The sequence below is a fragment of the Pavona decussata genome, unplaced genomic scaffold (genome assembly GCF_977016875.1).
Source record: "Pavona decussata unplaced genomic scaffold, jaPavDecu1.1 SCAFFOLD_56, whole genome shotgun sequence".
Classification (NCBI taxonomy): domain Eukaryota; kingdom Metazoa; phylum Cnidaria; class Anthozoa; order Scleractinia; family Agariciidae; genus Pavona; species Pavona decussata.
The window spans coordinates 190,049-214,315 of NW_028145478.1; the positions used below are offsets into that span (position 1 = coordinate 190,049).

General features: G+C 40.3%; 2 protein-coding genes across 2 annotated transcripts in view; one reads left to right on the forward strand and one right to left on the reverse strand.

The window, feature by feature from the left end:
• Window positions 1-24,253, reverse strand: part of LOC146479996 (uncharacterized) — a 74,688-nt gene extending 50,435 nt beyond the window's left edge. Inside the window, exons 1-2 of the mRNA XM_085110096.1 lie at window positions 24,182-24,253; window positions 9,663-9,944 (exon numbers count right to left, since the gene is read on the reverse strand). Of these exons, the coding sequence (XP_084966222.1) occupies window positions 9,663-9,772 (110 nt within the window). The 5' untranslated portion in view covers window positions 9,773-9,944; window positions 24,182-24,253. The remainder of the gene's footprint in view (window positions 1-9,662; window positions 9,945-24,181) is intronic.
• Window positions 10,003-13,172, forward strand: LOC146480000 (uncharacterized). Its single transcript, XM_085110070.1, has 2 exons — window positions 10,003-10,714; window positions 10,987-13,172. The coding sequence occupies exons 1-2, from the start codon at window positions 10,408-10,410 to the stop codon at window positions 12,555-12,557; spliced, it is 1,878 nt and encodes a 625-aa protein (XP_084966196.1). The 5' UTR covers window positions 10,003-10,407; the 3' UTR covers window positions 12,558-13,172.
• Window positions 24,254-24,267: the final 14 nt, after the last annotated feature.

Sequence of the window (24,267 nt, forward strand, 5' to 3'; positions counted from 1 at the left end):
AAACCCCACACACGAAAATACCCGTTCCAAACTTTTACCGGATACTTTTTTTGTCCGGTCGTCTGGTAGCATTTGTTCAGTGGTAAATTTTTAAGACATTTTTACGATTACAAATTAACGGAAACTAGTAATTACTAATCGGCGTAACCACAATGTTTGAAGAAATTCCGAGACATCCCAGGAGTGATTGTGCTCAGACCTTGGAAAATAGCAATATCTGTGTGAACTTCGGCAAACTTAGAGTGCCTTCGAAGCCATCCCTTCAATTGCCTGAAACAATGTTCGCAGGTATTATACTGGGGATGGTAAGGTGGTTGATAAATCAGGGCAATGCCGCGGGCCGCCAACATATTTCTTAAAACTGGTTCCACATGTCTGGCATGGTGAAAACTGCAATTATCCATAATTACGGTATCACCAACTTTAAGAAGTGGGTTCCCAAAAAAATCATCTTCTTCTAATGCTTCTGCAAAGAAATTAAGAAGTTCAAGTCCATTAGAAGGTCCAGGTAACAAATTGACGTGTCCAACGCCATACATATTATGCAGAAGATTTACGGTAAAGGTAGCGTTGCTTGCGTATCGCTGAACTTCCAAAGCTGGATGGCCTATTCTTGAATGTCCGTAATGTCTGTTTCCAGTCGTCTTAACTACTGAAGACTCATCAAAAAAGTGCATTGTCCTTGGATCAATAGTCGCGCAAACTGTTAAGTATTCAAACAATCTGTTTTCATTTTCAGGTGTCAATGATTCTTGAGGAATAACGCTAATTTTCTTGTAAGAATAGCCCAAATCGTGCTTTAAGCTACGGCTTATCGATGAACGCGACGGGACATTTTGAGGCAAACACACGTTGTCTTCCACCAATTTGTTTTGGATCTCACTGCTATAAATGCTGGGCTTTAATTTTTTACAATACTCAATATAAACATTTACATCGTCAGTGCGCGCTAACCGAGTATTATTTCCCCCTGTTTCGGCTTCTGAATTCCCTCTACGAACGAAGTTGTCCACGATGTTGGCAATGGTTTGTTTCTGTAAACGCAGCTCTTTCCCTATTTGCGTTGGCCCTTTCCCTTCTAACCAGCTTTCAATAATTTTCTTCCTAACAGAACTTGGGATTGCTTTTCCTTGCACTGTGAATGGATTCATCTTAATAATAATTACCAAACCAACGGCTGGTTAACCGAATAGCGTGAACTTCCTTCTCAACGAACTTGGCAACTTCCCAACGAAGTTCGGCGCGAAATTTACAACTTTGGTTCAAATTTCCCGACTTGATTGATAACTGCGTAATGAAATTGCAAGTTCGTGGCGAACTTCAGGAATTTGAAACGAACTTCGGAAACCGTTTGTCAAAAGTATTGTGAAACGCACTGTAAAGCGTCACTGTAGCTCAAATAGAACCAAAGATATCATATTTTCATACTTGTCTCGCCTACAACTACAGGACGACAGGACTGTGAGAATGTTAGGCTTACGCATTCAATCTTAAGGACAATTTTGCTTGTATATTTAATGTGGTGTGTCACGCTTTGCTCGTGTGTTGAATATACTATGAAAGCCTAATTTATAAGGGTCAGTTTTGTTGATTATGGCTCCATCACATTCACAAGGAACTTTGCCTTTAGGAGAACAGTGCCGCGAAGTTTGTTCAGTGGCCAGTGCTGTGATGTCCATCCAGAAATCCTAGGACACTTACACCAGCTTTCCCGGCAGCAGGCCCAAGTTCTAGAGATACTCAATAATTTAATTGCGGCGCTGAGTGGCCCCTCGGAATATATCAGTCCTGTCCATCCACCCATGACAGCTTCACCCAACAGTACAACACCACAGCCCGCTGGTTAACAGACACATACGTCCTGGAAGTTCCCTCAGCTGCCAAGAGGACAACTCTGTTATCTTTCATCTCCAAGCAAAAGCAACCACTGAAAAGAAGTTTGCAGTGCAACTGTTGCAGTAGCTTTTTCAACCAGATGAACTGAAAAACTGGAATGTCAGGGGAGTCAGCAATAAAGAGGCCCTGAACCAAAATAAAATTGACAAGATAAGAGAACTTATTTTTTGTTACTTTTCAACATCCTTGAGCCAGCAAGAAAATTTGTGGCAGGATTGTCACAAGGCCATAGATTCTTATTTATGTAACAGGAAAGAAGAACCCTGAAGTGATTAGACTTTTTTTGAAAGATTTCTTTGCTTGCAAACCTTGGTGAGAGAAAACAAAACAAAAATATGCCACTCATTAACTTTTTTTAGGCAGAGAAGTGTTTAATTTTGAATAAATTTACGATGTGTGTATATTGTGAAATAAATCAGTTAAAAAGTACAGACCTTCAATACGTGTGGTTCACTTGCTCTGACCATTCCAAGGAAAAAACTCTATGATCTCTAGTGTTTCAATCATGTTTGGCAGGTGGTGACCGGGATAAGGTGAGATAACCCAGCATCATCATTCTATCATAATTCCACTGATCTTTCAATGTGACTGGGTCAGGTGGTTGTTGCTCACAGGGTTGCCATGGTTTTGCACCTTCCTTGGCTCACTTCACCAACCTCCAAGCTCTTCTACTTATGATGAGTTTAACAGCTTCTTAAGGTGTCACGTTGAATATATTCAAGCCTAAGATACACATACAATCAAATGGGTCCATACTCACAGGTTGGCTTTGCTAAACATAACATCAGAGCAATATGGTAGTCTTTTGACAAAATGGCGACGAATGCAGAGAAAGTATTCTGTGATGGTATTGAAATTTCTGTGACAAAATTAGGAAATCCTAACCTAAAATTGAAAAAGGAGCGGTACAATGCGATAGGGGTCATTTGTCTGGAGAAAAGAGATGCAATGACTGTGTAGCCAACAGGTTTTGGCAAATCACTCTGCTATCACGCGTCGCCTGGAATTTTTGATTTCATGCAATGTGAGTGTAAGGAAAAAGACTCAATAGTCATCGTTGTGTCGCCGTTAAATGCACTAATCTGGGATCAGTTGCAGAAGTTAAAAGGCTGGGTGGATATCTGTGCTTTACGAACTATCATGGAAGATGAAGGAGAGCAGAAGGTTACAGTCCCATAAGATGTTAACAAATGTAGGTTTGCTGTACGTTTGGTCATCCCAAGGTTTTTGCGGACAACAAAACCGTAGCGAAGATGTTAAAAGGAGGGGAATTTCAGAGGAGAGTAGTCAATAGTCATAGATGAGGCTCATTTGGTTCCGCAATGGTATTTATATGTTTTATTTTAAAAGCTGTTTTAGAATGTTGTTGACGATTTTCATCTTTCATTTTATTAATCAAGGCCTCAGAATAAAGTTATCATTTAATTACATATTTCTTGATTATTTTGTATTCGATACATTCTATAAACAATCAATGGTGAACTTTAGATAGACAGTCCCTTGAGGAGCAATCAGGCTTAGCCACTTATTCCTTCCAGGATCTAGATATTTGCTATTAACTCAGACTCTAGTCCTACTGACAAAATACATTTTGTTTTGTGTTTGTCTTGGATAGCAAATAGAATCTGACATTCAGGGGTTCCCTGTACAATATTAGTATGACGACGCAGATATTAGAAAATAAAAAGCCCATAATTTAACATTTCACAAGGGTTGTAATTTTTGATCTGCTTCAATAGACGGCCTTAGCCCTTGCATGGAACACCTGCTGAAATCACCACTGTTACTGGGTGTCTCGAAAACGAAGACCTCTAAAACTAAGACCCTAAGACCCTAAGACCCCGAAAACTCGAAAACGAAGACCCCCAAAATTTCCAAGTGTAAGTACAAAAAAAACAAAATAACATAAAAATACATTAATTTATACCTCAAGTGAAATTTAATTCGTTACTGTGGTCCTACCATGGTTATCCGCTATCTTGAGCTGAGCAACCACGTTTCTTGGAATACTGACCGGAAGTGCGTTTCCCGCTCCACTGGTCCGGAAGCGCGTTTCTGAACATCTCAGTTGTGCTGCTGGGTTTTTATTTAATTACCAACTACAAAGAAACGAGTGTTAAATTCCTCCTTCTGGGAATTACAACCACGCGATCTTGAGAGCAAAAGAAATGAAGCCTAGGCTTTCTACATGTTTCTATTGTGAAAGTTTCTCTAATGATTTTGAGGTTCTTCAATCCCGCCGTACATCCATACATTTATCTCTGTAGCAAACCAGCCGTGAATAGCTACTAAGCCATAGTTCGCAGGGAAAAAATACAGGGAAATGTATAGAAAGTTCAAAACACGACTGGACGCTTTCTGGCACAGCTTACATCCCTCCAATCTTTTTCCTAAAATCCTTTTCCTAGTACCAAAAGTTTCCAATTCATGAATATTTCAGAAGCGATGTTTTATAAAAATTATTTGACATCGGATTTCCATACAAACATTGTTATTTCAAGCCTGTTTGCCTACTCGCCAAAATGGCATCGAAAACCGTGATAAGGCCTATTTTACAGGGAGGCTGATGAATTTTGTTAAAAATAGGAATCGACTTTCGGGATTGAACTTCAAAATCATTACAGCAACTTTCATAGTAGAAAGCCTTGGCTTCATTTCTTTTTCTCTCACGATCGCGTGGTTGTAGATCCGAGAAGGAGGGATTTAACACTCGTTTCTTTTGCTAGTTGGTTTTTAAATAAAAACCCAGCAGCGCAACTGAGACGTTCGGAAACGCGCTTCCGGTCCAGTGGAACAGGAAACACACTTCCGGTCAGTATTCCAAGAACGCGGCTGCTCAGCTCAAGATGGCGGATAACCATGGTAGGACCACAGGAAGGAATTAAATTTCACTTGAGGTATGAAATAATGTATTTTTATGTTATTTTATTTTTTTATACTTGGAAATTTTGGGGGTCTTCGTTTTCGAGTTTTCAGGGTCTTAGGGTCTTAGGGTCTTAGGGTCTTCGTTTTAGAGGTCTTCGTTTTCGAGACACCCACTGTTACTGCCTTTTTTTGTAGTAGATCAGTCTGTTGGTTACACTTAAACAATCTAACAAATCACCCTTGAGTAACCGATAGTGGGTGAGGTGCATGCCTGTGAATGAACTAGGTGAATTAACAGATACCTTTGTTTTCTGTTGTAAGGGGCTCATTTAGGCCAGCTGATGGGGAGATTGGGGTTCTGTCCAACTTGATCCCTGCAGTACCAGTTCTGGTCCTCACAGGAACTGCTACAAGAGCCACCAAGAGTGGTATAATAGATTCCCTGGGGCTCTCTGATCCAGTTATTGTTGAATCAAACCCAAACAGGGCAAACCTATACTATGTGTGTCATATTCGCCCCAATAGAGGAGATGGGAAACTTGAATCAATTTTACAACCCATTGTTGTTGAACTGAAAGCTAAAAATAGTCAAATGCCACTAACCTTAATTTATGGGAATCTAGTAACCAGTCCCAAATGTTTCCTTTACCTCAGCAACAGTACGGGTAAAGATCAGTACTACCCTTCTACTGCACTGCCTTTAGCAAAAAACAGGCTTTTCAGCCAGCTCCATGCACAGTACCCCGAGCATGAACAAAATCTCATTGTTGAAGAATTAGTGAAGGGAACATGTATCCACTACATACTTTTTGTGACCATTGCAATATCAGCAGCAACATCAGACAAGAAATCCACATTGGAGTCCCCCACACAATGGAGGATTACTGCCAGGAAGTAGGCCGGGCTGGAAGAGATGGTCTGACAGCCAGGGCAGATATCTTTTACAACTCCTACAATTCTCCAAATCCAGAACAAAAACATGTCTGATGTAATGAGGAACTTTGTGCAATCAAAACAGTGTAAACGGAAAATGATTCTCAGCTATTTTAACCATGATGTCCCCAACATAATGATCCTGTCCACATGTGCTGTGACGTTCACAGTCGTCATTGCAGGTGCCAAATGTCAGCGCCTTTTGGAAGGTGAGAATTAAGCTTACATTTTGCTTGATATAGGGATATGTGACTCTCTGTAGCTTGTGGCACAGGTTTGTGTTTCTAGACCAAGTGCTAGATATTCTGTTACCTCATTTCTTTGGGGTTAATTTTTAAATAGTTCCAAATACCTGCTTCTGGTTTTATACGCAATAATATAATTTGTTGTTGTTCTTTTTAGGAGAGCCGGAGTCAACATCAACTCCAGTGAAACCAGGAAATGTCTCATTGGATTTACCAAATTTGTCTGTGGAGAGCATTGAGAATGCCAGGTTATTGATCACTTTAAAATGTCATTTGTAGTTTATTGCCAAATGATTTTAGCTGCCTGTTTTGGATAATTTATTACATGGTCCTGTTGGCAAGTTTGTTGGCTTGACAATTTATATCCTTTCATTATAATTATACCTGGGGGAAATAATTCAGACATAATTCTGTTGTAGTGGCAGGACTGTTTTAAAAGCATGGGAAACTATAACCAGAACCCGAGTAGCATACATTGTATTTTTCACCTACGACATGGGTATTCCTGATATCACCTCCATATAAATTTTAATGATTGGTAAAAAAATATAATGGATGTTGGCATTGTTTTTTTATGTATTTATGAATAATAATATTATTCTTTTCTTCTGTGATTTCACTATTTTTATTTCCTTCTTTAGGTGTCTGATTTTTGGTGTGCTTTCAATTCATGCAGTGGGTCAGAGGTTGATGTAACTGGAATTTCAGAGTTTTCTGTTAATGAGAGAACCTATCATGTGGTTGATGACTCCATCATACTACACAGAGATGTAGAAAAGTATAATCAGGATTCTGACAAGTCCCTATCTGAGTATGACTCACCAATTGCTGATGCATTGGAACAAGATGACAGGTAAAAAGAGCAAAGTTAATTCTTTATCAGTTCAGTACAACTGCATTTGTTTGAGCATCAGTTCTAGATAAATCCAAGATTGCTGAAACAAACAAATTTTTGGTCTTATTTGACTATTGGACTTGGAGAAGTAAACAACAAACATTTTTCAACTCTCAACTGACCTTCTGCAATGTAGCCTTACATTGTTACTTGTTGCAAAGGAATGGCATAATAAATTAAGTAAACAAGGCACATACTAATAATTTCTTTTTTCCATAAATTTTGAAATAATTATATATTTTTTTTAAATTTTGATTGTAATGTATTGTTTGACCATTGTTTTGGACCATAAACATTCCACACGAAGATATAGCTGTAAGTGTTTTGAAGGGTTATGCTATAATCATGGAACATACAACTTTTGTTGTGTTTTTGATGACTGTTGTGTTTTCATGTAGGATTTCCATGCATACATTGAGCAGGAGTCTGATACAGAGATCAGTGAAGAAGACAATGCGGCTACTGGTAGCCAAGGTACCAGTGTACAATCAGCGAGGAATGTGCCTACCGCTGGCAGTCAACATACCAGTGTACAATCAGCAAGCAATGTGACCCCTACTAGCAGTCAAGGTACCAGTGTACAATCAGCAAGCAATGCGACAACTACTGGCAGTCAAGGTACCCATCTACAATCAGCAAGCAATGTGCCCACTACAAGCTACCCCAAGTTCAGTAGGCTAGAGGATCAGCATCTCTTTCCAGAAAAACTGGCAATGGTTAAGGAAACAAAATTTATCTGCTCCTTGAATTTATTTCTTAACCTTTTTAAGAAATGCCAACACCCTGATTGTCCAAATGTTGCTTCAACAAAGCACCATCTTGTTGGTCCCACACTTGTTGTGAATCAGACTTGTCCCAATGGGCATAAGGGGAAATTTGCTTCATTAAAGGACTTGGAGGAAATGAATGCTAACAATCTGCAAGTGGCAGCAAGTGTTCTCCTTTCTGGAAACAATTCTGCCAAAATCGAGAAAATGGCCAATTTTCTTGGTTTATCTTTCATTTCGGATTCCACCTTCTACAGAATGCAAAGGCTTTATCTGATCCCACGCATAAATGAGCTAGTAGTGGAGTTGGCAAAGGGATCAACTGATACAGAATTCCTAGAGAGGGATATTGTAGTTTGTGGTGATGGTCTGTGTGACTCCCCAGGGCATACTGCCAGGAATCTTTGTTACTTTTTAATGGAACTTGCTAGTGGTTATATTTTAGAGGTTGTGGTTCGTGACAAGAGACATGTTGGACTAGCATAATCGAATATGGTGAGACACGCCCTTCAAATTGCTCTCAAAAGGTTAAAACGATCTTTGAGTGTAGCTCAGCTCGATTAGCTTTTTAGTTATTCTGAGTAAATGTTACCTCTTTTTCTATACATATTGTAGTTCAATTATCTGCGAAGTTTATTGGAAGGTGCAGCTCTAGCTTCGGTATCTGGTCTATCACTGACTGAGTCAAATTATAAAAGTGCCATGGAAATTCTGACTGAACAATTTGGAAACAAGCACCTAATTATTAGCTCACACATGGAAACCCTTCTACAGCTGCCAGCTGTAACAGTGATCACTGACATTAAGCGAATAAGAATGATTTATGATAAGGTTGAAGCTAATGTTTGAAGACTGGAGGCTCTTGGTATAGCCTCTGACATCTGTGGCAGTTTATTGGTGCCTGTATTGGTGAACAAGTTGCCTGAGGAACTGAGACTCATTATAACTCGGCACTTTGACGGTGGAATCTGGCATCTGGACAAATTGCTAAAATCATTCAAGGAAGAGGTTGAGGCCAGGGAAAGGTGTAGTTTCATGAGCAGACCAACCAATAGGGGGAGTGAGTCTAAGAAAGCTTGAGGTCAGGGTCTTCGGACTGCTACCACACTAGTGTCTTCAACTGATGGGCCTAACCAGGAGCCCCCAACATGCTCATTCTGTGGAAATCAACATCCCTCAGTTGACTGTCCAGTAGTAGTAGATGTGCCTACACGGTTGACCATTTTGAGAAAGAAAGGAAAGTGCTGTGTATGCCTGTGGGCACATCATTTAAGCAGAAACTGTCAGTCAAAGTTGAGATGCAAGGAGTGTGGAGGTCGACACCATGTTAACATTTGTGGCAGAGAAACACTTACTGCGGCCTGTCAGCCAGGAATGCCACAGACCACATTCTCTGACACCTACTATTCTCTAAGTCATGATCAAGGGGCTAGTCATCAGACATCAACCCTGTACATTGATGCGAAAACGTCAGTATTGTTGCCGACTGCTCAAGCTGACGTCTCAGGAACAGGTCTTGACAAATCTGTAAAGGTAAGGGTAATTCTAGACAGCTGCAGCCAGAGGTCATACGTGTCATGTAGACTGAAGGAATCCCTTAATCTGCCAGCTATTCGCTCTGAGAAGTTGATGATCAAGACCTTTGGTAATGAAGAGGGCCAGATACAAAAATGTGAAGTAGTGCAGCTTTGCCGGAAGGGCATTAGCAGTGATCTTAATGTCTCTCTGACAGTCTATCTAATTTATCGTATACTATATACTTATGCATTTGCTGTAAACATTTTTTTTCTTCCTTACTGATGTATTTTCCTCTCCCAAGCCTAATTTAACTAGCATAGCTCTTCAACCAGTGATATAAATTCTACTTCCCCCTGTTTTATTTAACTGCACAGAGGTAGTGGCCAACACGAAAGCCTTGCTCCTTTAGCCACTATGCACTTCTCCCGTAGAAGGTAAAATCATTCAATAAATTGCTCTGCATGTTTAATTTTTTCTTACTATAAAATATATTGTATTTCATTTGAATAAGTGTGAATAAAATTTAATTGAATCACGCAGTACCTGTGATATGTGCACCCTTGCGGAATCAAGCTATTGAAGTTGCCTATCAGTCTTATCCTGCAGGAACTGAAGCTTGCTGATAATTCTGTAGACATCCTTGACTTTGACATGGATATCTTGGTGGGATCAGACACTTATTGGAACCTAGTCACTAGGGAGGTGAGATGAGGAAGTTCCGGACCCGTAGCCTTAAATACAAGATTGGGATGGCTGCTGTCAGGTCCTGTGGATCGGCCAAGTAGCTCTCTGTCCATTGCAGTCAACTATGTAAGCACCCACACCCTGAGGACAGACACACAGTATGTGAACCTTGATAACCAGTTGTCAAATTTCTGGGAGCTTGAGCCTATTGGCGGGGGTAAACATGAAATTTGGTCAAACTGAACATTTTTTTTTATTGGAGTCATCAATAGCCCCATTATTTATGTTTCTATAAATAGGTGTTTTAAGGTCTAGTTTGCAATTTTTGTGCCGTTACGAGTCCTTTAGAGCGGTGTGGTTAAAATAAACAACTTCGTTTCCATGGCAACGCATCTGTTAGTTTTGAAGTTTTGGCGTCTTTTCATTCCCCTGTGTTCTTCCAGTTCCCAAAAAACACAAGGCAAAGCTACAGGGAATCTTTGTGACCACTTACATAAACAAGAAATCGAATTGAGCATTATGGGATATAATTTACACGCGCTGAGATTTTCATCGATCGCACAAACATAGGAAGCTCGTTCTTATTGCAAATATTGTCGAAATAATGGTTGGAAGGAAGAAAGAAAGTGTATATAGAAAGAAAAGAAAAGGAAAGGGGTTTTCTGGAGTTCAGAAACAAGCGAAAAGAGATACAGAAACCAGCACATCTCACGATTGCTCTGACTCCGAGTCTGAAGTAGAAGGATCCATCGGTGCTTCCAGAAAGAAAATGAAGCTGGAATCCTCGCCCAAAGAATCTCGCTCTGAGCCCCCTAAGGATCAAAGAGATGTGTTTCAGGGACAAGGATACAGGCTTGTAGACCTGGAGAGATTCTCCTCGACGCTCTCTGAAGCATATGTTTGTGAAGAAGGTGTGAAAATTTCTTACAATGTATGTTCATTTTTCTTGCGCTTGTAAAGTTTCACGCAAGAGTATCTGTAATTTGTGTTTTCTTTTAGTTCAATATAACTTATTCTGTCTTGTAATATATATAAAATTATGTTTTTCAGGATAATTATTTTAGGCCTTCTGTCATTTATATATTATATTTATGTATTTATAAGCTTGAGGGGGAATTTTATACACTTTTTATTAACTAAATAAAAAAAATTCCTTACATTGTTTTCTGTATTTATAATTTAGGGACTTTGATCCTTCAAGAAAATGAGAATGGCAGAAGAGGCCTTATGACTGAACTGTCTGCTCAGTGCAGCTCTTGCCTGGAGGAGTCACCTTTAGAGACATCCTTCGTCATTACTAAGAGGGGGAAATCCTTGGATGTCAACAGGCGGGCAGTGTACCACTCCTTGGAAACAGGCGGTGGGTATGAAGGTCTGGCATCCTTTTGCAGCATTATGAACATGCCCTGCTTATCAAAGCCAGCATACTATCAGCATGTTGATACAATTCTAAATGCCCTTGAGCTTGAAGCTCAAGAAGACATGAAAGCAGCTGGACGAAGGGTTCGCGAACAAATTTTGAAGGAGAATGGAGTGCAAACTAATGATGATGTTGTTGATGCTGCCATACGTTTTGATGGTACATGGGCAAAGAGGGGCTTCACTTCTCTGACTGGAGTTGTCTTTGTGCTGTCAGTGGACACTGGTGAAGTTCTCGATTACCATGTCTTGTCCAAATCCTGCCAAACATGCACCATTAATAGGGGTCGCTACAATTCTGATGATGAATTTGAAGAGTGGCAAATAGAACACATTGCATCAGGTGAATGTGACATTAACTTTCATGGCAGTTCACCTGCCATGGAGACAGAAGGAGCCAAAGTTTTATGGAACCGGTCAATTGAAAAACACAATATCCGGTATAAATGGATGGTTAGCGATGGAGACAGCAAAGCCTTCAATGCAGTGGAAGATACTTATGGTGACGACTGCAAAGTTGTAAAATTAGACTGTGTTGGTCACGTTCAAAAGCGTATGGGGAAACATCTCCTCAACTTGAAGGCCAGAACAAAAGGAAAACTGGCAGATGGAAAGCCGATTGGAGGACGTGGTCGTCTCTCGGAGGGGAAAATAAAACAAATTCAGCAATATTATGGTCTAGCCATAAGACAGAACACTTTGACTGCTGCAAATCCTTCTGACAGGGAGGTTAACGTGGCAGTGTACTCCATGAAAAAGAACATCATTGCCATATTAAACCACTCTGTTACAGCCCAAGAATTATCAAAACAGCATCGATTTTGTCCTCCTGGAGAAAATTCTTGGTGCAAGTGGACACAAGATCAAGCTAGTGGAACCTCCACTTACAAAGATGATGATTGCTTGCCTGAATTATTTCTTGAAGTGCTGCACCCCACTTTTATGACACTAAGTGAGACAAAGCTCCTGGAAAGATGTGTTCGTGGAGCAACGCAGAACCAGAATGAATGTATTAATTCATTGGTTTGGGTGCGGTGCCCCAAACACAAGCACCATGGGGTAAAGGTCATCCGCTGTGGAGTGGCATCTGCTGTCCTACATTTTCATGGTGGAGCTGCTAGCAGGGAGAAAGTCATGCAGAGGCTTTCTATACCAGCTGGTGCATTTACTAGAAGAGCCTCGCTCATCAGAGATAAGAAGCGACTTCAGAAGTCAGACCTTCAGGCCAGCAAGAAAGATAAAAAATGTCGTCAAGCAGAGCGACTGAGGAAAACTCGAAGGGAGGATGCCCTACGGGATGCAGAGGACACAACATATGAAGCTGGAGCCTTCTAAGCTCCCTCTGTGCAACACATAGTTTAATTTTGTATCAAATTATGAACTTTTAGCTGTTTGACTCTTAGTGACCAACTAAAAAAACTCTTTAAAAACTTTACATGCGAATTTCCGAAAACATGTATTTTAAACCTTTGAGAAAGGATATCTCAGGATGTATTTGTTCAATTGATCTGAAATTTTCAAGGCTGAATCCTCTCATCAAGTTGAGTTGCATGAGCAGACGGTTTCTCCATAAGTTGAATTATAAGTAAGTTATTGAAAACATTTTCACCTAGAAATTCTTGGTGAACTCTGAACTAGCATTGTGGTCATAATTTTTGTGGCTCCCAAATTTCCTCTGCTCATCCAAGAGAGTGAGCCCAGTGCTTTGTTTTGACACCAAAATCACTTCACTCCATGCAATCTATGAGCAGTTATCTTTTCTCAAGTATGCCCAGGTTTTTCACAGTATGTGGTCAACATATTGATCTGGTGTCAAACGACAAATTAGTTTAGGCCATATATTTGGTATCTGTGATTCCTTAGCTTTCTTCTGATATATAGGTTTATATGGTTCTGAATTATAGTTATGAAGTTACAAAGGTTTGAAAAAAGTGTCTTTTTTCATGTTTACCCCCGCAGAAATGTTAATGACAAGTTTTTGGAGGGCTTGACCTTCAATGAGAGATATGAAGTGCGGCTACCTTGGAAGAGTTCACACACTATCTTGCCAGACAACTATAAGCTGAGTTTGAGCAGGCTTGGAGGCACCTTGAGACGACTTAGACATCAGCCTAAGATTCTCTGTGAGTACAACAATGTGATTAAGGACCAAATGCAGAGGGGAATTGTTGAGTACATCCCACAAATAAATCAGGCCTCTCTGGGAAAAGTCCATTACCTGCCTCATCATGCGTTTCTTTGACATGACAAGGAAACAACAAAGCTCAGAGTGGTTTATGACGCCTCAGCATCAACTGATGGTGTTTCATTGAACAGCTGCCTGCATACTGGACCATCTCTTATTCCTAATCTACTAGACATTCTTGTGCGATTTCGCCTGCACAAGATAGCACTGATAGCAGATATTGAGAAGGCATTCCTAATGGTAGCAGTAATGAATCAGGCCTCTCTGGGAAAAGTCCACTACCTGCCCAAACATGCAGTTCTTTGACGTGACAAGGAAACAACAAAACTCAGAGTGGTTTATGACAGTGGACAGTGATGAATTCTGATTTACCATATGATGCTATATGCCCTGTTCTTATCCTTCCCAGTCACCTTACAACCTTAATAATCAGAGACTGTCATGAAAGAGTTATGCGTGACGGCCTCAAGGAGACCCTAGCAGAACTTTGCACTCACTTCTAGCTTGCGAAAGGGAGACAGAGAGTCAAGGCAGTGGTTTCAAGTTGCAACACGTGTCACAGAATAGAGGGAATAGCCTACTCACCACCACCCACTGCTCAGCTGCCACAATTCAGACTTGAAGACAAGCATACTTTTGCGAGTGTTGGTGTTGACTCCTTGGGCCTGCTTTATGTCACGGAGTCTGCAAACTCTAAAACTATGACTAAGGTATACACTGCATTGAATACTTGCACGGCGACTTGAGCAGTGCATTTGGAACTGACCAGCTATGACTACACAGGCAGTGTTGCAGGGTTTGAGAAGATTTGTTGGACGGTGGGGTGTGCCAAGTTTGTTAGTGTCTGACAATTTCGAGTCATTCAAGGCCGCATCTACTTAAGTGCAAGCCTTGTTGGAAGCCTCAGAAGTAACAACCTTCCTAATGAGAAACGAATCGAGTGGCGATTCAACTTGGCAAAGGCCCCCTGGTGGGGAGGCTTCTTTGAGAGAATGGTGAAGTCTACTAAGAGATGTCTCAAGAAGCAAATTGGAAACGCGTGGCTTACTTTCGAGGAGTTGATGACTGTTCTGATCGAGGTGGAAGCAGTTCTTAACTCGTGGCCGTTTATGTACATTTATGCAGAGGATGTTGAAGAACCCCTGACGCCCTCTCATCTCCTGATTGGAAGAAGATTGCTCACTCTCCCTGATACCAAGAGGCGTGGAGAAGGTCTGAGCAGTACCCAGGAGACCATCACAAAAAGAGCAAGGTATCAGCGAACACTGGCTGATCATTTCTGGACAAGATGGCACAAAGAGTACCTGCTGAGTCTTCGGGAGCAGCACCAATTAGAGGCAAGGAAGCAGCAGCTAGCCAGTACCATCAAGGTGGGAGATGTTGTAATATTGTGCATGAAAACAATGTGCAGAGAAACTTCTGGAGATTGGGCAGAGTCGAAAGGCTGATCACAGGGAGTGTTGGAGTAGCGTGTGGAGCTGCAGTGAAGGTCGGAGAACGAAAAAAACCGAGCACGGCCATTGAGAGGCCTGTACAGAAGCTCTACCCACTGGAGACACATGAGCCTACACCATGCAATCAAGAGGAACTGAGCATTGCCCATCATTTGCCAAGCCAAAGGGAAGCGGCAAGGGCAGGACAGAACATTTAAGAAGTAGATCCTAGTCGTTAGGGGAACTGTTTAGTTTTCAATGGCCAGAGTTGAACTTATTTCTTGTTGTGTTACACTCCGGGCCATCGCGGGGGAGTGTAGGAAATTGTGACTAATCACTGAGATTTACAATAAGCGTATTCTGGCACACGAGCATGCGTTAAGACTTTGATTCTGACAAAAAACATGTGCGGAGATATTCTGAACGATTCTGACAAAATTACAGTCCTTTGAGATAGAACTTTGAATTCTTTATAAATATATTTATGTTGTAAAATTAAGTTTGACTTTGCTGGCACAGAAACAAATTTAAATTCAAATGATTTGACAATTTTTCTTGTGTTATAGCTGCAGAGCATACAAAGCAAGAAAGCAGTTAGCAGCAATTGACTGGAACTTTCACTCAAAGCAAGAAGCTGCAGCTACAAAGAGAGGTGATCTTGTGCTCACTTGAAAGTACAATCAGCAAACTAAAGAGTGGAATTCTGTGGTTATTAGAAAAAATATCAGTACATCCCTGTCTTGATGGCCAAGGTCATGCGATTACAAAAAGAAGATGCTGATGTGGTCACTAGAAATGTTTCTCTAAATGAAAGTGATCCTGCTTTGTTGGCTCCAACTATTGCAGATAAACCAGAACCTCCCTCAAAGGAGCCCTATCTGGCGAAGAAGTCCAGGTTTAAAACCAAAAGTCAAGAGGCAAACCTTCAAATCACCTTGAATTTGAGTGACTGATACGGTCTTCTAAGCTGTGTTTAGTAACCGTCATTTATTCCAGAATTCAGAGAACAATAGTATTGGTGCTTTTGGCTGTGAACACTGAGCACTGAGGGTGGAGGGTGAGGAGTTTACGAAATATTGTCATTTTGACTCATTCAGCTATTTCACAAGATTGATAAAATTAGATTAAAAGGGAATAGTTGAGATGATGTCCAAATTTCTATTTATTGTTAGTTAAAAGGTACCATTTATATTTCTTGATAAGCTAGTGTTGAAAATATGTTGACTGGTAACAGGGTCGGAAATTGCGCTTTCCTGGTCGCCAATGCGACTAAAAATTTTGCACTGGCGACCAGAATTTCACAACTAGTCGCCAGCGGGCGATTAACTATTTCATGCCACGATCATTATACAAACAATAACTTTGATTTTCAGCCAAATCGATAAAAATAAAATTCAAAGCCGCCCGCCAATTGGTCACTTACTTTTTACCTTTCCACTGCTTTTGAAGTATAAAACCGATTTTCCTGTTATTATAAATCTATCACAATGCTTCACAGCTCGAGCAGTGTGAAGCTTCGCCGCCATGTTTTGTGAACGAGAAATACTGCACAGTTGTGGCCTGGTGCGAACCACACGGCGATCTGTCGATCGTCTTGACAGATCGAGACAGAATGCGAAAGGAGAGATCATTTACGCTTTGAACATAGAGCAAAGAACCAACCAGCAGTTTTTCAATCAGGTACATTTCTTCTCCAAAAGGTAGAGACAAGAGAAGGTATAAAGTTGACTTAAAACATTTAGCGGTCTTATGAAACTGCGTATATAGCCAGCATTCGATTCATTCGTCGTGGTTTTTCAATGGTAGGTGTATAAATCGCCATTGGGGCCCCAAACGCAAATGCGTTCTCTTCGTTCTGATTCTTAAAAGAAAAATTGGCTACCAGAATTTTCCACCTGGCAACCAAAAATTTTGGTTTGTGTTTAGCTGCGAAGGAAAACTTTTAATGACACTTTTTCTTTCTGCTTTTTGGCGACCACATTTTTCCATATGGCCACTGAAAAAAAATTTCAGTTGCCACTTGGCGCCTGCCTAAAAAAGTTAATTTCGGACCCTGGGTAAAGGTACTTTTCAAAAGATTGCTTCCCTGCAAGCAGAGGCCTCTTCTCCGTTGTATTCGCTGAACTGATGGACTCCTCGTGCCTGTCAGTTCAGCACATACAATGGAAAAGAGGCCTCTACTAGCTGGGAAATGGATTGTATGTTTCCCTCTGAATAGTAATAAAAGAGCTATTAAATGAAAGGCAAATATGTGTGTTGTTTACTTGAAAAGAACAGGTCTGTGTCATTTGTCAGAAGCTAAAGCAGCTCCAGTAGCCATATCTGAATACATTTTGAAATTGAAACCAAGTGCAGAACTGTTTAAATGAAAATCACATTGAGTGACATATAAGAAGTATCCATGTAAATTATGTTCATATATGCGATTTGATGGATGTAAACGAGCTGAAACTCAATCATGATAAGACTGAAATCATTTTTACCTACTCAAAGTACCGTACTCGTCCACTCTTGAGCTACTTCAGTATGAGTAATGAGAGGCTGAAAACCACCAACAAAGCCAGGAGTCTGGGAGTAGTATTTGATGAAGAGATGCTATTTGATGTGCATGTCTTACAAGTTCAGGAACTTATTAAAGAACAGAATGTATCTTACACAGGAGTCTAGCGAAATTAATGCGCATGCTTTTATTACATCTACAGTACCGCTCGAAACTATGGGACCATTTGCCGTGAATTTGCCTCGGTCGATTCGCGGTTTTGATCTGCGGTATCACCTAGGCAAAACCTCGTCTAACCGCAATAAAAACCTCGGTTTCACCTAGGTTTTTTTCGGTTGACTTAAGCCGCGGTGAAAGGCAGGACGCGGTTGGGTTTGAATAGGCTATTGTTCGCTTTGTTTTCATGTTCTTCGAGGACAATAAGCGAATTGTCGGGTTTTAGGTGTGATAAATTTCACGGAAGCGCACTCGCTCTCAAGGGAAATAATCAAAGCGCTCTGTGAGCGAACTCGTGAATTGAACTGGTAAATGTAATAATATTTCGGATTATGCCAAAAATTATTTGCTTAACGTGCAAAACAATTCATTAAACTTCACTCGCACAATTCCTTTCGATACCCGAAGCAACGCAAACTGCAAAGGTCAGTGAAAGCTCGAACACTAGTCGACGAAAGAAGAGAGCGCTTCCAGGTCTTTTTGAAGGAATTACAATGGAACTAGTTGGGCATAAGTGAAAGGCACTACTACTCCCGTTGTGGCTGAATAACAAACTGCAAGAGTCCAGGTTTCCTACCAAGAATCGCCGTAAATTAACGACTTACTATCATTTTTTTCCGCGTTGTGTTGTTGCGGAATGAAACTTGATACACGTGAAGGAATTTGGTTGCCTAGCACGTGACTGAAATCTTCCCGGTGTTTTCATCATGGCTCGGTCCTTTCTTCTACGTCCAAACGACGGCTTCTCTCAACGTTTTAAAACATCGGAAGGGGCTTTTCACTTTTGCTAAAGTTGCTGTTTTCGTTTTATCCAAAGTAAATATTAATAGAAATACGTTAAGCGTTGCGGTAATTTTCCGCGTTTGTGTTTGCTCCAAGTGAATCGATCTTATCGCTCACACTCGATACCGAATCAAATCTATTACGAAGTTTTAGTTTTTCGAATCCGGATTACATTGGCAATACATTTGGAGGGATTTTCACTTTGCTTTTCTCCGAGTCCGTATTGAGATCCGATTGCATATATTGAATTCAGCGTCGCTATTTCGATTGAACTTTGTTGCGCACTTTTCATCAGTAGGAAGGGTTATCAGGAGGTTTATCAAACGAATAGAATATCTTTCTTGACTGTGTGGCATAAACAGCAAGAATTAAACTGAAACTATGTCTTTTGCTCTGTTATTATTGCCTGTAGCGTGACAAAAACTGAACATGCCCCACATGCAGAAAAGAAACTTTCGTCAGTGACTGCCAAACAAATTGTTATCGGTCGTTCGGTTTCCGACTCGGTGAGTCTTTACAAATTCTTTTGTTTGAGGGCTTCTTTAGGATGAAAGGTGAGATAATGTTTGACAATACCCTGACAATAGTAATTAGTCATTATTGTATTTTTACCGAGGCATTGCCGCGTCTTATTCCCCGCGGCTTTCGGTTGCTTTCGTCTTTGCCGCGGTTGCGGTTTTCGTCCCACCGCGGTGAATTCGCGGCAATCACGTTCGGCAAAGACGAGGTTTTACCGCGTGCAAATGGTCCCATATATTCGAGCGGTACTGTAAATTATACTATTGCAATTCCTTGCTCTACAGTTGTAGGAAACTGCAGCAATATGTTAAGAACACTGCTGCCTGTTTTATTTGATCTTCACTGGCTTCCTGTTAGTTACCCTATTGTTTTTAAACTTCTTTTGTTAGTTTTCAAATCACTTATAAACTTTTTTGACCTACATGTAGCTATCTAGTGGACAGACTTAGTTATCAGACACACTGAAGGAACTAGTTTTAAGAAAGGACTGAAAACATATCTTTTTGTACAATTTTTAGAGAGTAGGTCAATGATTTTGTAAATCGATTTTAATATCTGTGCATGTATCATATATCGATACTTATAGAATGTATGCTGTATTTAGCTTTTTGCATAAATTATTATCTATATATTTTAATTTTAATAGCAAAATGATTATTAACATGTGAATTTTTGTTTTCTTTTCCTTTTCTTTGTGAATTGTAAATAGATTTTGATATATTTTATTTCATGATCGAGATATGTAAATCATTTTATTTATTTATTTATTTATTTATTACATTGTAAAGCACCATGAGCGCAGGATATGAGCACTATAGCATTAAAGCTATTATTACTATTATTATTATTATTATTTACATATGATCACTGTTCCAATGAAGCCACAAACGATTTTATATTGTTCAGCGGTTCTCACATAGCAATTCAGCAGTGATCAGCCATTTTTTTGTGTGTATTTTGCCAAAATTATTCCTGCTTTTTTTCCTTCACGGGGCGTGTTAGACATTGTAATTATGGCAATGAATTTGGGACAAAATAATCAACTAGCGGACCTTATTTTAACAAATGGTAGTGATTTAGAGGATGCTTTTAGCAATTCTGGCCTTGAAGAAGACCTCAGCGATGAAAGTGACTCACTTGAGTCGCTTCCTTCAGGGGAGAGCAGCTTTTTACAGGGTTTGTACTCTTTTGAGCTTTTGAATTTCCATGACTTTCCATGACCTTTTCCATGACTTCTCCAAGTTTTCCATTACCTAAATTTGACCATTTTCTTGGAAATCATCTCTCATTTTGGGTATGTTTTTACTATTTTCTTCGCAAAAAACCCCAATTTATTTTGTACCTTTTAATAAACATCATTTCCCATGACTTTCCATGACCCACACCTAAATTCCATGACTTTCCAGGCCTGGAAAATGAAATTCTAAAATTCCATGACTTTTCAGGTTTTCCATGACAAACCCTGTTTTAGAAGGAGCATTTTGATCTCCACCGCCATGCGACTTGTCTTCACGACTAGTAGACAAGGATGAGGTAAATTTTTATTCTTGTTTGCATTTTTAAGTGCACGAAACTTGCGTTTTCCTCCTGTCCTACAAAATAATCATGAGCAGTACAAACTATAAATGTCTGTGGATGTACAACTAAATGTGTATCTGTATAGTTTCCGCTCAAAAATAGGACAACGTTCAGTTGATGGTTTCGCAGGAAAATCTTATAATGTGTATTTTACTGCTAGGGTGAATCTGATCCAACAGTGGGTGATGTAGAGCTGACCTTTGTTAGTGAAAGCAGCACACAGACTGTTGTTCGTGTATGGCCAGCAGCACTACCCTCAAGAGCAAATCTAGCTGTTCGAGTGAGGCCAGCTGCTTGACGTGGAAGGCCAGCTGCTCGACCTGGCCCTCCTAACAACAATTTTGACTGGGATGATTTTCATGGCATTGAGGTCGATTACATGAACATTGTACTATGACTGCATATCTTCATGATGATGAGCAATAAATTAATTCCTTTAAGTAAAATTGTCTCTGTCATTGTTATATTATAATGAAATCCAAATGCAGACAAGGCTTTTGTTGGTGATCCCAGACCATCAAGAGAGGCTGTGACTGCAGAAAGTCCCCTAGAATTTTTCAAACTATTAGTTGACCAAACAACAGTTGGAAGATTCTGTGCAGAGACAAACAGATATGCACAGCAAAATGATGCCCCAGGATTTCAGAATATTGCTGTTGAAGAGATGAAGGCCTTCATAGGCCTAAATATTGCAATGGGCATCATAAATTGCTCAGATGTCAGAGATTTTTGGTCAACTGATACTATCCTATCTCATCCTTGGTTTCCCTCTACTCTAAGTAGGGATAATTTTTTGCAGATTCTCAGTAACCTCCATGTGAACGATAACAATAATAATGCAAGAAATGACAAACTGTTCAAAGTAAGACCCTTTTTGGATCACCTAGTGAGCCAATGTAAGAAGCAATGCAAACCCCAACGAGAAGTCTCAATTGATGAGCAAATTATTGGCAACAAGTGCAGGGTTGGTTTTCGTCAGTATATGCCTTTGAAACCAACGACGTGGGGTATCAAAGTCTCGGTTACGGCAGATTCAGTGTCTGGATACTGTTGCAACTTACAAATTTACACTGGCAGAAGGAAATGATGGAGAAAAAGGATTGACAAACAGAGTGGTGAAAGATCTCTTAGATGGTTACCAGGGACTTGGCCACCATCTATGTGTTGACAATTTTTACACTTCTCCCAAACTTTTAAAGGATCTTTTAGAACTGGAACATTTGCATGTGGTACAGTGCGATCTAACCACAGGGGTTTTCCTCCCAAACTTAAAACTAACATCAAGCCAAGTGAAGCATCATTTCACAAATTAGAATGCAGCAGGGTTTTATGACAGGGGTACACTGGACGGACAAAAGGGATGTGTATGCATTGTCTACCATACACGGCAATGTTGTTGCTGATGATTTGCCCCACAAACCTGAGCTCATTTCTGACTTCAATAAGTTCATGGGTGGAGTAGATCACAATGATCAGCTATTGGTTTACTTTGCTGTTGGGCGTAAAACAATAAAATGGTGGAAACAAGCGATTTGGAGGGTTATTGATATTGCTCTGGTCAATTGCTATCTTCTTTATAAACTAAGGCCTAGTAATGCACCAGTAACTCAAAAAGAATTCAGACTTTCACTTTGCCATTCCCTTGTCCAGCCTCTTCTAACATTGAGGGCAAATCCTGGAGCACAAGCTGTGAGAGATGAGAGAACCAGGTACTAGCCATCCTCCACTTCCTAATGCTTGTCTGTTAGGCAAGCATTTTGGCACAAGGGCCAATAAAAGGAGGTGCTGCAGAGTTTGTGCCTATACCAGAAATGATCAGGGAAATTTGAGACAAACAAAGACAAACTTTTATTGTTCCAAGTGTGATGCTCACCTCTGTGATCAGCCATATTTTGAGGAATGGCACACCCGCTAAAAGTTGAAACAGGCCTCAAACCCACCTTCATCTTGCCAGAAGCATTGAAATTACTTTATTTAGCCCAAACAGAACCCTGCTTTTTATTTCTTATTAAAAAAAACTCATTCCATAAAACTTTGTTGTGGTTGCTGCCATCCACATATTTGCTGCAGCCAAATTATGAATATTGGTAGTTTAGGGATGCATCTGTTAGTTCAGGAGAAAAATCAACAGTCCTGAAATTTTTATTGAGAAAAGTAGTGGATTAAATGCTCTCTTTTATCAAATGTTTTATTAAGAAAAGTGGTAAAAGTTTTGAGAAAAAGAGGTAAAAAGTAGAAAATTCAGTTCCTCATTTGCAAATTTACATAAATTATGCAAATGTAGATTGTTGTCATGGTAATATGAATTAATTATTTGTTCTTGTTTATGTGTCTATACACACCTACTTGTTGTGATAGAACCCTTCAAAGAAATGGTAAGTTCAACAATGAAAATCTCACAGGTATACAATCCATCCCCTTGTATTCCCCAACATATTCCCTTGTTTGCCCTGGGGGTTGACCCCATAAGGAAGCCGATGATGTGCATTAAGGACACAACTTGTAGGCGAAACGACAAAAAATTAGGCACAGGCACTAATCGGAACATAGCTTTTTTTTCGGGTACCTGCGCAAGAATCTTGGCACCATACCTGCACATGGGGCGCTTTCCATTCAACACAAAAAACCGGTTCAAGATTTTGGAATTTTTGCTGGTCAAATGGAACGGGTCCCTGAACTTGTGAATCACGTGAGGAGGCACACGGGGCATGCTGGGCTCTTTGAAAATGGTGGACTTTTTGAATGTTTTCGTGGCTTCAGAGGAAGATGATGCCGAGTTAAACTATTCTGTTATCGACAGCAAAGACGATTTTAATAATCCTTCTGGCAGCAGTTTCTTCTTTTATGCGGAGAAGTTTAAATCGTGTAAACAGATATTTTGAAGCAACGATCCCTGCTTATTTGTCAAGGGGAATTTAAAAACCATTTCCGCATGACTCGACAAACATGCGAGTCGGTTGGCTCAGGAGATCATGCACACCGGACGCATTCCAACTGGGAACACATCTGGGCGGCCTACGATTCTGCTGGAGAAGCAAATACTGCTGTTCCTACGGAGTGTAGCAAATGAAGAGCCCTGTCGTGACATTCAGGGTTTAAGAAAACGTCGAAAATCTCAGACAAAAACCCACAAGCAGAACATTGATACACTTCCGTAGCCATTTTGTTTGCGACTCACGTTACGTCCGCGCTCGGCCGGAGAGACTTAATCCGACACTCATCGCGAATGGAACACAGAAAATTCGGTAATTCCGGAAATTCCGGAAAGAAGGGTAACCTCAAAAGGTAGTCCTAAATTTTCGGAAATTCTTTCCGCAACTTTTCCCGTTCCATTGGATTTCTGACCGGAAATCTCGGAAATTTTGACTAAATGGAAAGCGCCCATAGTCACCGGTTTTAACGGGATTTTGTCAGTTCCCGCACTTTTTCCTCATACCTCCCTGTGATACAATAAACAAAATACAGCGGGCGCTAAATGGACGAACGACCCTGTGATCCAACGGGTCGTGAAAAATGTCCTTTTCAGCACCCTAGCATATGAGTTTAGCACGGCTGAACAGTAGGGTAAAGCTTATCTTTTCATTTCTGACCTTTGAACAATTTCCACTGAGTTCACTTGTTAAGTTTATAAGCTATTGTTATACTTCAAGAAAAAATCTTCGTATACATTCTTGTCTATCAATAAAATTAGGCAGGACATGTGAAATGTGCATCAAGTAAGTGAAAAAAGGTTGAAATAACTTACATTTAGCTGCAACGATCGGCTGAGCCGTGCATGAAGACCAGAGATGTTTGAGTGAAGCGACGAGAGGAAGAGAGAGCACTCTGAGA

What these genes read in the sequence shown, in the direction of transcription:
- LOC146480000 (XM_085110070.1), top strand. Translation starts at nt 10,408, where the DNA reads ATGGTTGGAAGGAAGAAAGAAAGTGTATATAGAAAGAAAAGAAAAGGA. An exon ending in AGCATATGTTTGTGAAGAAG is followed by an intron (nt 10,715 to 10,986) that starts GTGTGAAAATTT and finishes TTTATAATTTAG; the next exon opens with GGACTTTGATCCTTCAAGAA.